This window comes from Perca fluviatilis, chromosome 1 (assembly GCF_010015445.1).
Source record: "Perca fluviatilis chromosome 1, GENO_Pfluv_1.0, whole genome shotgun sequence".
Classification (NCBI taxonomy): Eukaryota; Metazoa; Chordata; class Actinopteri; order Perciformes; family Percidae; genus Perca; species Perca fluviatilis.
In genome coordinates, this window is record NC_053112.1 from 20,803,813 (window position 1) to 20,817,100 (window position 13,288).

Sequence of the window (13,288 nt, forward strand, 5' to 3'; positions counted from 1 at the left end):
AAACTTTTTTGGTTGGCTGTGCCTTCAGAAATAGTATGCTCATTTACTTTGAACCATTCATAGAAGAATAACATGTTGCATGTCATCCCCCACTCCCTCTCCACTTTTTTGTGTATGTCTTCACTGCTAACTATCTAATAGAGGCCAAAGGGTAACCAAAATAAGCTATATTACTGTAATGAGCACATCCGGTATACCCCATTGGTGTATGTGCTTCAGAGTCAACACATCCCCATTTGTGCCATATCATTATTACTGTAATCATACTTTAATTTCAAGATGCAGATATCATAGGGAAAACACATGAATTATGCGAACAGAATATTTTGCAGATACATTCAGTATGAACACTTTGAATTGGCGGTGATCATTTTTCAGAAGACAAAAGGCAGGCTCTTTACGTACAAGCACATTTCACATGTAGTACAAGCACATTTCACACATAGGTTTTGTTGCTTGTGGCCTCTAACAGGAAATGAAAGGTTAACAAGACAAATGATGTACAGTGTGGTAGCTACAGAGATTGATTCTCACACTCAGGTTCAACAATTGCTGTAATATATACTTTTATAATGTAGCCCTTTATGGGGCTCAAAGGTGCCCAACCATTTGACAATAACTTGATAAATATTCAGTTGGCTGACTGAACTTCTGTAGTCTTTTAAGTCTATGAAGAGATTTATTTACATATCGGCTCAGAACATTTCATAATAAGAGGTTGCATCTCTTATCACAAACTGGAAGGATAGTGATGTCACTGGTCAAATTAATGCAGACTATCATCCAAAAGGATAAACATGTCTTCCTTTTACCTTAGTACCTACCTCAGTTTACTATAGTCCTACATGCTCAGACAGTTGCAGAGACTGCTAATTGGCACTGCAATTAAAATGGATTACAGCATGTTTGTGTAGCTCTGAGTGGATTGGCTTGACTTATCTTTTGTGTAAATGGCCTGCAGTGGCACTTCATAATCATAGATAGTTTAGAAATCATAGATGGAGAGTCAGTTTAGTTTTTAATGTTTAACATTGTTTAGTGAATCAACTGTGTGTGTGTGTGTGTGTGTGTGTGTGTGTGTGTGTGTGTGTGTGTGTGTGTGTGTGTGTGTGTGTGTGTATTTGTGGCTATGTGGCTATGTGTGGTATTTTGTAAGTCATGGAAATTCACTGACAACTCATTGTCTCATTAGATCTGAGTGGTGCTTAAACATTCTTCTCTACAAAGACTGGTGAGTTGATATTTCAAAATCACACCTTTTGAGTGTAAAAAATATATGAGACTTCATTTAGAATTCATCATGCAAATGTTTCCAATTATCATTGCTGATGTCTTTAGTGTATGTTTTATTTGTGTCTAAATTCAGAAGCTGTTTGCCTACCTGCAGTGATGAAGGGTAACATGCTGATCTTTGCTCCACTGTGTTGGTTCTTTTGCTGGATGCTGCCTGTCGAGTCCAAGAAGGTGAGTGGTAAATTCCACCCAGTTGAATCTAAACCATGTCAAAACATGCTGGGTTGAAAACCTCATATCAGAAAAAGGTTCAACACTAAATTTTCCTAATTTAGCAATCAAGTACATAAGCAATACAGGAACTAATATAGGATCATTATTGTAGCAAAACTATTTCCAAATGTGTGTGGAGAGTTTTGCAACTGTATCTCAATCTGTGTGTGCATAATCAGATTTGTAAATGTGTAAAAGTATCTCTAAGTGCATTCTGATATTTGTGAATGTGTACAAAATCTTATTTTTAAATGTGTAAAAACTCAAAATCTGTTGATCAGATTTGCAAGGGTATTGAGATTTGTAAATGTTTACACAAATCTGTAAATGCGTACATAGATCTGTGCATGCTAAGGGAAATCTGTCAATTTACAAATAGTTTTGCTACAACAGTGGCCCCATAAACTAATCTAGCAAGCTCCATAGCACCCAAGCAGTATCTTAAGTATTCATAAGTAGCACTATGGTACATATACTGTATATAGGTAGTGTTGAGGACAGTGATTATATAGAGGAGCTAGTGTCACCAGTATGTGAGTCTAGTCTAGTACAGTATATGGGTTTTCAGTATTACCGAATGTCTCTGCAGTGAACGCATTAGTCATCATAAAGTTAGCTACATTTTGTCACATTGCTCACATGAGTTTGTTATTTTTATTTTTGTTATTTATGTTGTATGTAAATGTATCTATGTTCTAGAGGCACACATAATGCACATTTTGTGGAAACAAATTTCCAATTTGGGGACAATAAAAATCTTTCTATCTATCTAATTCTTCCTTAAACCGAGATTTCTGTGATACAAACTGTGTCCAATTCATGACCTTTCCTTTCCTCTCATCTTTTTCTTGCCTCCCCTCTAGATCACTTTTATCGTCAATCTACCAGAGGCAAAGTCGGGCATTCAAATGAGCATGGTTCAAGATGCTGTTGATGATATGTACTTGGGCTGCCACAACAAAATGATGGAAATGATCAAGAGCACATACTTTAAAAAAGAGACCAAGATGAGCCAATTTAACAATGCCTGGATAAAAGCAAAGCATTGTGCCAACAAGAAACTACAACATAAAGATAAAGGTGATGAGGCTCTAACTAAAGATCACATGCAAGCGATCTGTGTTTATACATCTGAAAATCCTAAATTTTACGGGATTTTCAATGATGCTGTCCGCACCAAAAGAACAATATATGGCACCTCGTTCCCATTTCACTCTTTACATTTCTGGCTGACATCTGCTGTACAGATCCTCAGTAATAATATGAACTGTCACACTACTTACCGAAGAACCAAGTCTGAGTTTAGTGGTGATGTCAACCAAATAATTCGGTTTGGTTTCTTTGCCTCCAGCTCTTACAAGACAACATTGACCCACTTTGGTAAGAAGACCTGCTTTAAAATTAAGACCTGTTCAGGCGCTTACCTGAAACATTATTCATCTGTTAGAGACCATGAGCAAGAGGTACTTATCCCCCCTTATGAGAAGTTCAACATAACTGGTAAAACGAGCGGTCTATTTGTCGAAGGTCTGAGTGATTGTGAGAATGTCTATATTTTGGTGAGCGCAGGAGTTGATAGTAATCTGAACTGCAAAGCTGCCTACTTATGAAAGACCTGTTGTTCTATGTACTTCAACTGGTGGAGCAGAGTGAAAAATAAGTTGAAAGTTTAGTTTTGTTCAGCATATGTGCAAATAATCCATGTAAAATCCAAGCTCATTATAATACTGTAATAATAATAATAAAAATATGAAATAAAATGTTGGTTCTCTTTCTGTGTGCCGATCTGACGGCAACATTCTGCTTTATGATGAATCATGCACAAGTTGAAGGAGCTGTTGGGATTACATTTCACTGGAATTGTACCTGTACGATTTAATGTAGCAAACAAAAAAATGATTGACGGAATATATCCATATATTCTCTTCAACGTCTAAATTCCTGCTTGGGGTTCTGTAATTACTGCATGTTTTCAAACTTCCCTTAAGAAATTATACTGTTCAGCATGCAACACAAGCACGTTTTGACAAGTTTTAAAGACATTTGTAACATATTTCATCTACCAGAATTTCTATGTGCAACAGATATTGTATACAAACATTTTCTGAATGAAATCAATAAATTGTAAAACACCAACCTTTTGTTTTCCTTGGTGAATAGCAGTACATTAACTACCAATAAGTCAATAGAGGTACATACAATTTACTGTTTAATAGGCCTTTTCTGCACAATTCAGGATATGTGTTTATTGTGTTTAATCAGAATTAGGGGTAACCTTTGAAAATGTTGGTACACATATTTCTAATTACCAAGGGATGAGTAAGGAACGCTTTTGGTTTGCAGCCATGTGTAGCATGCCCAGTACTTTACTTTTGTGAGGTCACATGTCAGGTTGTTATAAAAAAAAGGATGAAAGTGGAAGGAAAAGCAAAAGATGTAAAAAATGAGTTTGTATGATTTCAGAAAAACTGATCAAAATATTATGGAACACAAGTGCTTGTTTGTGACACTGGGGCGCATGGTAAGTCGCCGAAATATTACTGTAAACCGGGAGAAGAAATTGGCACAGTCTGGGAAACGCTACTCACCATGTGCACACACCAAACTAGAGCCCTTTATTGAAAATATAGAGAATATTTTATTTGCTTAAACATACTGTGGCAAAACTTGCAATAAAAGCAGAGAAATGGTTTTTCACTCTCTAAAAAATGTTGGTCATCAGAGAAATCTTGTTTTCCCATTGAATTAGTTCAGCAATTAGAGATATACTTGTTTTTTTATCATGTGTTTTCACATGCAGTGTAGTGCAACATGTGGCTTCTCACAGGAAATGTGGCTTTATTGTGCTTGACAAAAGAGAGGTATAATATGAAGCAGCTGTGTTTCACTTTCAAACATTCAAACTGATTTACCAGCCGCTTTATAAACTAGTGGTCCATACTGCAAACAGCCTTAGCACTAGACAATTACAGGACTTTAACAAATAAAAAAGGTGAAAAGATCTTCACTGTAGTAGATGTAGTGTAGCCACTTTCAATGTTTCCTGAAGAATCCAAAAGTTCCCTGATGGCAGTGAGGCTGATTTTAAGTTAATCGCCTACTACACTATCATATAAAATGGGGCATGTCTAGCACAGTTGTAACTGAAGTTACACTTACTACTAATCCTGTGTGTGTGTGTGTGTGTGTGTGTGTGTGTGTGTGTGTGTGTGTGTGTGTGTGTGTGTGTGTGTGTGTGTGTGTGTGTGTGTGTGTGTGTGTGTGTGTGTGCTCACTCTTTAAACTCATTTTGTTAAGTGGTGGCCACTCACAGGAAATGAGGTTGTTTTTACAAGTAAATGGCACCTCTGCAGCAGTTTCAGAGAAATGACACATTCCCACCTAAACACTGACCACTAATTCCTCACCAAGAAGCAAATTCTATTTTAGCAAAGTTTATTTATATAGCACCTTTTACACAAGAACCCATTGGGAGGAATGGTTCACAGTTTCTATTTTAGTTGATTATAGTTAGTTGTTTTATGCACAAACGTTTACCATTACAGGAAATTATAATGCCTGCACTACGTGGCAGGACAGGATTGCTTATGATCACAGCTGTAACTTGAAAGTATAATATATGTGTGGCTGATTGAAGTAAACCATATACTGTGCTATTGATTATCTTAAATCCTTAGTAGTATAACATATTTTATGAGCTCATTGTAGGTTTTTGTAAAACTTCATTCTACATATTATCTACAGTCATGTAATTGTGGAAAAAGAACAAAACTCACCCTTGTTAAAGTAGTGGGGTAAAATGTCTTACTAAAGCAAAGGTAAGTGGAGTGGCAGTATATTACAAAAAAAGTGCAAAACTAAAAGTGAGTTGTGACTTCCAGTCTTTACCAATGCAATTAAAACAACAGACATAAGAAAGATAATACAATAAAATGTAAAGTACGTTTTTTGTACATTTTGACTGTACAACTATTTCTTATCTCTTTGGTTCGCACATGTCCATTTAACAAATTAAACTTCAGGAGAGTTGAAAGAGAAATTTCAATTCAATTCAATTCAATTCAATTTTTCAATTCAATTTTATTTATAGTATCAAATCATAACATAAGTTATCTCGAGACACTTTACAGATAGAGTAGGTCTAGACCACACTCTATAATTTACAAAGCCCCAACAATTCCAACAATTCCAGTAATTCCCTCAAGAGCAAGCAGTGCGACAGTGGCGAGGAAAAACTCCCTCTTGGGAAGAAACCTCGGACAGACCCAGGCTCTTGGTAGGCGGTGTCTGACGAGCCGGTTGGGGGTGTGATGAACAGTGGCGATAGTAGTCACATTAATAATGGAACAGTGACTGGATGTAGCGGGAAGCTGCAGGGTTCAGCAGGACGCAGCATGACATTGCAGGGCATCGCTGAGCTCAGCAGGGAGTGCAGCAGGACCACGGCGACAGCTGCAACCAGGGTCTTGGTGCCAACGTTCTCCAAGGAAATACGCTGGGGGAAAAAAAAGCATAAGGACTCCGGGGAGTAAACTCCCCAGAAGCTAGGATTAGTAACAAGCATTTCTGGGACGGGCTGCACACAAATAGTAATAGTAATAGTAACAGTAATAGAAACAGTAATAGAAAGGGAGAGGAGAGAGCAGCTCAGTGTGTCAAAGGAAGGAAGTCCCCCGGCAGTCTAGGACTATAACAGCGTAACTATAACAGGTAACTAAGAGAGACAGGTCATAAGGAGAGGTAGCTTTTCGGGCTTAGAACTCTCCCCCCGCGGATCTGGCGTGGCTGGCCTGCCTCCCTCTACTTTGTTATGTATTATTAATCTAACAATTATGAAGAGAAGCAGTTGGGCCAGTTAGGTGAACACTGCAACTCCTCACTCCCTAACTATAAGCTTTATCAAATAGGAGAGTTTTAAGTTCATTCTTGAATGAGGTGACAGTTTCTGCCCCCCGAACCCAGATCGGGAGCTGGTTCCATAGGAGAGGAGCCTGATAACTGAAGGCTCTAGCTCCCATTCTACTTTTAGAGACTCTAGGTACCACCAGTAACTCTGCATTCTGGGAGCGCAGTGTTCTAGTGGGACAATAGGGTATTAGGAGCTCTTCTAGATATGATGGTGCTAGACCATTTAGAGCTTTGTAGGTCAAGAGAAGGACTTTAAACTCAATCCTGGATTCAACAGGAAGCCAATGCAGAGAAGCTAATACAGGAGAAATATGATCTCTTTTCTTAGTTCTTGTGAGAACACCGCTGCAGCATTCTGGATCAGCTGGAGAGTCTTAAGAGACTTATTTGAGCAACCTGACAGTAGGGAATTACAATAGTCCAGCCTGGAAGTAACAAATGCATGGACTAGTTTTTCAGCGTCGTTTTGAGACAGGATATTCCTAATTTTGGCCAATGTTACGAAGATGAAAAAAGGCTGTTCTTGAGGTTTGTTTTAGATTGGCATTAAAGGATATATCCTGATCAAAGATAACTCCTAAATTTCTAACAGTGGTGCTGGAGGCCAGGGCAACACCATCCAGAGTAGCTATATCTCTAGATAATGAAGTTCGGAGGTGTTTAGGGCCCAGCACAATAACTCAGTTTTGTTAGGGTTTAACATCAGAAAATTATAGGTCATCCAGGATTTTATATCCTTAATGCACTCTTGAAATTTTGCTAGCTGACTGGTTTCGTCTGGTTTGATTGACAAGTATAATTGGGTGTCATCCGCATAACAGTGAAAGTTAATTGAGTGTTTTCTAATAATATTGCCTAGAGGAAGCATATATAAGGAGAATAGAATTGGTCCAAGCACTGAGCCTTGAGGAACCCCATGGCTAACTTTAGCGTACTTGGAGGATTTATCATTAACATTCACAAATTGGGATCGATCAGAGAAATAGGACCTAAACCAACTCAGAGCAATTCCTTTAATGCCAACCAAGTGTTCCAATCTCTGTAACAGGATTGAATGGTCAATTGTGTCAAATGCAGCACTAAGATCTAGTAAAACAAGAATGGAGACAAGACCTTTGTCTGCAGCAGTTAAAAGGTCGTTAGTAATTTTCACCAGTGCGTCTCTGTGCTATGATTCTTTCTAAATCCTGATTGAAAGTCATCAAATAAACTGTTGCTATGTAGAAAATCGCATAACTGATTAGCAACCACCTTCTCAAGGATCTTGGATAGAAAAGGAAGGTTAGATATAGGTCTATAGTTTGCTAAGACCTCAGGATCCAGGGTGGGTTTTTTCAGAAGAGGTTTTATCACAGCTACTTTAAATGACTGTGGTACATAACCTGTTAATAGAGACATATTGATCATATCTAGTAATGAGGTGTTAACCACAGGTAATGCTTCTTTGAGTAGTCTCGTTGGGATGGGGTCCAAGAGACAGGTAGATGGCTTAGCTGAGGATATCTTTAACATTAATTGTTGAAGATCTATAGGATAAAAGCAGTCTAAGTATATGTCGAGAGCTAGTCTTTATTTCTAACGACTCTGCGTTTAAAGGTGAACCGTTAGAAGTTGAGTGTAAAATGTGATGAATTTTATCTCTAATTGTTGTAATTTTATCATTGAAGAAGCTCATGAAGTCATCACTACTCAGAGCTAGAGGAATAGATGGCTCAGTAGAGCTGTGGCTATCTGTCAGCCTGGCGACAGTGCTGAAAAAAACCTGGGTTGTTCTTGTTTTCTTCTATTAGTGATGAGTAATAGTCTGATCTGGCCTTTCTTAGGGCCTTCCTATAGGTTTTGAGACTTTCTTGCCAATCCAAGCAGAGATTCTTCCACCTTGGTGGAACGCCACTTACATTGAGGGTTGCGAGATTTGTTTTAATTGCGAGTTTGGGAGTTATACCAAGGTGCTAGTTTCCTTTGCTTCATCATCTTCTTTTTCAGGGGAGCGACGGAGTCTAAGGTCGTCCGTAGGCATGTCGTAATACCGTCTACAAATGCATCAATTTGAGAGGGACTGAGGTTAACATACAGGTCCTCTGTTATGTTAAGGCATGACATAGAGTCGAATGCTGTTGGAATATCTTCTTTAAATTTAGCTATAGCACTGTCAGATAAGCATCTGGTGTAGGAGCTTTTATCTAATTTAATATAATCAGGTAGTAAGAATTCGAAAGTGATTAAAGAATGATCTGATAATAACGAATTCTGCGAAAATATTATTAAATCCTCAATTTCAATACCATATGCCAGCACAAGGTCGAGGGTGTGGTTAAAACAGTGCGTCGCCTTGTGCACACTCTGACTGAAACCGATTGAATCCAGTAATGAGTTGAAAGCAGTACTAAGGCTGTCATTGTCAACGTCCACATGGATATTAAAATCACCTACAAGAAGTACTTGGTCTGATTTAAGGACTAAACATGATAAAAACTCTGAGAATTCAGATAAAAATTTCAGTCACTTTATACCACCAATCATACTTCTATTATCTTTAAAGTGAGTGAAACCACAACTGTGACGTCCATTTTTTTCTAATGAGATACAAAAAAGAATACGGACTTGTGTGTCCTGTACCATATGTTGTGAACGCAAAGGAGGATGCAGAAGGAAAAAACATCAGTCATCAGTGTGGTTAGAGTGTGAATGAGAAAGAAAGAGGCTATGAATGTGTCAAGCCTTTGCTACCCTTTTACATGGTTAGTCCTTTTTAAAAATGCTAATAGCCTATAATACATTATACAATAATACATTTAGTCTATTCATACCTCAAGAGAGGTCCGAGCAGAGGGTTCCTAGATGTGGTCCTTGAAGCCGCATTGTAAACATTGGGACTATTTAATAGCATTTTGCTCTTACGCTCTGTTCCCTATGGATGAAATATTTATTCATAATTCAAATTGAAAGTCCAAAGAGAAAACGAAGCGAGATCAAATAAAAAATATAAATTTGAGAAAATGTGCAATTGGCCATACATTTTTGTTAAACTGCCCATATTCTAATTCTACACAGTTAATTTCTCGCATAAAAAAGTCTCAGAAGTGAATTTAGTGGTGAAAAGGCTGTCAATTAGGAGTGATTGTTGTAAGTACATTAGTGCTTTTACATTAGGGATGTTTGCAGTTCCTAACAGAACGTTCCTAGAACACTTTTATTCATCGTGTTTCGACCGTTCTCTTAATACATCCATGGTTCCGACAGGACAAATTTGGGGATTTTTAAGTTCCTCTGGCCGCAGTACCGTAGTTCTTTCGGCTCCTACTCAGGCGCAGTTACCTATTTTTGACCAGGGGTGCTGAATAACAAAATAATGGTTGTCTGAATATTTCACCCCTCAAGAAGCGTTAACATTAAGACGGCTTAGGGACTACTCATTATTTATTTAAGGGGCTACCCGAAGAGCTTTGGGTTCTTTAGAAGAATTTGACTTCACCCTCCCTTTTCACCAGTGATGCTTTTTCTATGACCCTCTTAATTGATCGGGGAAAAAGACACCCTCTACAACTTATTGATGCCTTCCGTACTGATTTGCGCATGCAAAGATGTACAGATATTAGTTGATTTTCTACAACTGTGGCATATGCGCCTTAACCTCTGTGTTCTCATCTTACGCATCACACTCCTCTGTTATGGTGTGGTGGCCATTTCAGTAGATTTACTCACTGACATTGCTGTGGAAACGTAATAAGTATGGAAACTAAATGCACACTTCCTGGATTACTACATTACTACTTCAAATAATAAGTTACTCCTCTAGTAAACTAGTATTATGAAATAAAACAATAAAACATTGAGACAATTCAGCAAGGCCCTCTGGGTAATAACAAATTCAACACGTGAACTGGTTGCTATGGACTCGTCACTAGGCTTCCTCAGTCATTGTCATACAGTCTATGGTCATTGTATATTTTATCCTCATGCCCTCTCGGCTGCTGCTTGCTAACGTTATTTCAGATTCTGACTCTACAGCTGCCCCAATAGAGTTTGCCTTGGCAGTGGACGAGGAAACATCAACTGCAACATCTACACATAAAATCTTGCTAAATTTAGCCGCACTACTATATGCCGGAAGAAAAAATCTTTTCTGCGACATACTCTTATCTACAACTAACGTTCCAGTGAACTAGTCTCATAAAATATAAAATGACTGAGGAAGCCTAGTGACGAGTCCATAGCAACCAGTTCACGTGTTGAATTTGTGCCAGTTGCACATTTTCTCAGATGTTGTCAGAAGCTTCAGTCTGACGGGACAGCCAGTTGGTGTCAGCCGGGATCGCCTCCCTGCTGGCCGCCAGTGATGCTCACAGACACCGCTGTCAGCTGGAAGTCTCTCAATAGAATCATGGACAAGTAGCTACTCACACCCATGTTTCTACTGCTGCTTAATTAAATAAAACATCAAAAGAGCGAAGTTGTCTCCATCTGTGTTTTAAACAGACACACCTAGGGCGAAGTTGGAAACCAGAATCAGCTTTAAATACAGTCCTAATCTAGTCCTCACTAACACGGGCCCAATTATAGTAACTACATGAAAACTTCACTGTTGTTGCATGAAATGTCGTTTGTGTTTAGCCTAAATCATCAGTTTCTATCATGTGAAATAAGAGGCCAAGTCAGCCTGGTGGTGAAGCTGCAGACAGATGCTCAACAGTGTGCTCCCCAACAGTCAGCTCCCCCTGCTGTTCATAAGGTGCCTCTGCACCCCTTTCGTTTCAGACCCTCCCACCAGTCTTTGGGTCACGCCTCCTCATTTACATTGACATATGTCAAGTCCAAATCAAAAGCCAATGTTAAATTGAATTTGAAAAGCCAAATATTAAATCCAAATTAAAAGCCAATGTTAAATTGAAATCGAAAAGCCAAATATTAAATCCAAATTAAAAGCCAATGTTAAATTGAAATCGAAAAGCCAAATATTACATCAAAATGGATAAGCCAAATGGAAAATTTAAAAAAATGATCGCGCTTCATTTTCTCTTTGGACTTTCAATTTGAATTATGAATAATTATTTCCTCCATAGTTCCCTTGTCATTCTTGTATTTTAGCTTTAATTGAGACTTTGACATAAATAGAATAGACAGTAAAAGAATGGACACAGCAACCCCATAGACTCTGATTGGAGACCAGTCACGTGAATTAGAAGCACTTTTTTCCGGTGATGGCTGAGCGTTATTGTGCAGCCTCAAACTGAGCTTGACAATGTAGGTGTGACGTGAGCAACCTGTCTGAAAGTTGGATATCTTCTGGTAGCTGTGCCAAGAGAAATCTCAATCATTCCAAATCATGCAGAGATGAAGAGCGTAGGTATATGTAAGGAGATAACATAGGCACAGGATAATTATTGCTAACTAAAATGCTAGTTAACATTAGTAATTAAACTTAAACAGCTAATGTGAGTCGAAACTGCCTGCAAGCTTCTTCTGACTATATGGTAATTTGTCTGCTATGCAACAGAAAGTCGTGTGGTTATGACACAATCGTTAGCCTATTTTTATAAAAACCCTGCTATGGGGCCATAACGTGAGATACAAGGTAATGGAGCCTTTTATACATTGTCATGTTTTTTTAGAAATAAACAATGGACAAATAGAGTCTTTAAACGCTTCAGATGTAAAGTTATTCGCTGTCAAAGTGACGCCAAAATGAATGGCAGTCAGTGGAATGCTAAAGGCAGGTGATGGCTTGTTAGTCTCAGAAACTCCCCATAGGAGGTATGCTTTCCAGATGCTCGCTTACCCCTTTGATAAATAATCATGTTCAAATACCAAATGAAGGACCAGTGACATTGTTTAGTTATAAGATAAATACCATTTAATTTCCCATTGTGTAAATTTTAATGTGAGATTGTGACCTTTAAGTCCAGATTTGACTGACAATGCAACACCATTACCCTAAAGACAATACCTCTCTGATACAGTCTTAAAGCGCACTGACAATTATAGTAGACATTCATTAAAATAATAAAAATAATAATAATAATAATCGATCACATCCTTTGGCATGTCCCATATATCACATCCAATTATATGAAAAGGGGTTAAATATGACTCATCATATAATATCTCTTTAAACAACTTTCTAACACTGACTCTTGACCTCTAGTTCTAGTTCTATGTTATCATGAAATTTAAGAGTCTTCCCGTTTGCCACATGCACCTGTAATTCAGTATTAATATTTGGAATTTACATAATGTACAGAAATGACTGTTTTTATTATTATGCTAAAATATATTGAAAAGTATGGATGTCTGAATTAACAATGGCCGACACTGCTTAGTGGCATTTAATGTCATTTGGCTTTCTTGTACATTTGTGATCCTTCTGGTTTTCAGGCTCTTTGTTTGGTTCTGACTCAAGTGAATGCATGCAACCTTGTGATTAAGTGTCAATGGATACATAGCACACAAACACGCATGTTACAATAATTCACACACTAATTTACAAGAACACCAATGCTTTAAAACATCCACACACTCCGCCCACACACTTAGGAAGGAAGTGTTATGTGCAAATTATGTATGTATGTGTGGGGACTTGTGACCTCTGTCCACGAATGCAAGGTGTATATATAATAGTTAACCATGAGTCCTGAACGCATGCTGAGGACCGGTTGTCTCATCAAAACCTTTGACCTGAGATCTTCACTGAGTGCGCCACATCTTCTCATCCTGAGGGCTGGTGAGTTGAGCTTTCAAATAAACTTTTAAGTATCATACATTTTTTTCTGAAACAGTTTTAATATAGCTGTGTTACTAGTACACATTGTGATGAAGTTCATTGTCATTGACTTGTTTTGTGTGCGTAGATTCAACAGTTTTCCTGACTGCAGTG

At 38.1% G+C, this 13,288-nt stretch overlaps 1 protein-coding gene across 1 annotated transcript; it reads left to right on the forward strand.

The window, feature by feature from the left end:
* The first annotated feature begins 1,210 nt into the window (after nt 1-1,210).
* On the forward strand, nt 1,211-3,215 carry LOC120564517 (erythroblast NAD(P)(+)--arginine ADP-ribosyltransferase-like). The gene is made up of 3 exons (XM_039809568.1): nt 1,211-1,231; nt 1,367-1,464; nt 2,370-3,215. Exons 2-3 carry the CDS (start codon nt 1,390-1,392, stop codon nt 3,114-3,116), a joined length of 822 nt encoding a protein of 273 aa, XP_039665502.1. The 5' UTR covers nt 1,211-1,231; nt 1,367-1,389; the 3' UTR covers nt 3,117-3,215.
* Nucleotides 3,216-13,288: the final 10,073 nt, after the last annotated feature.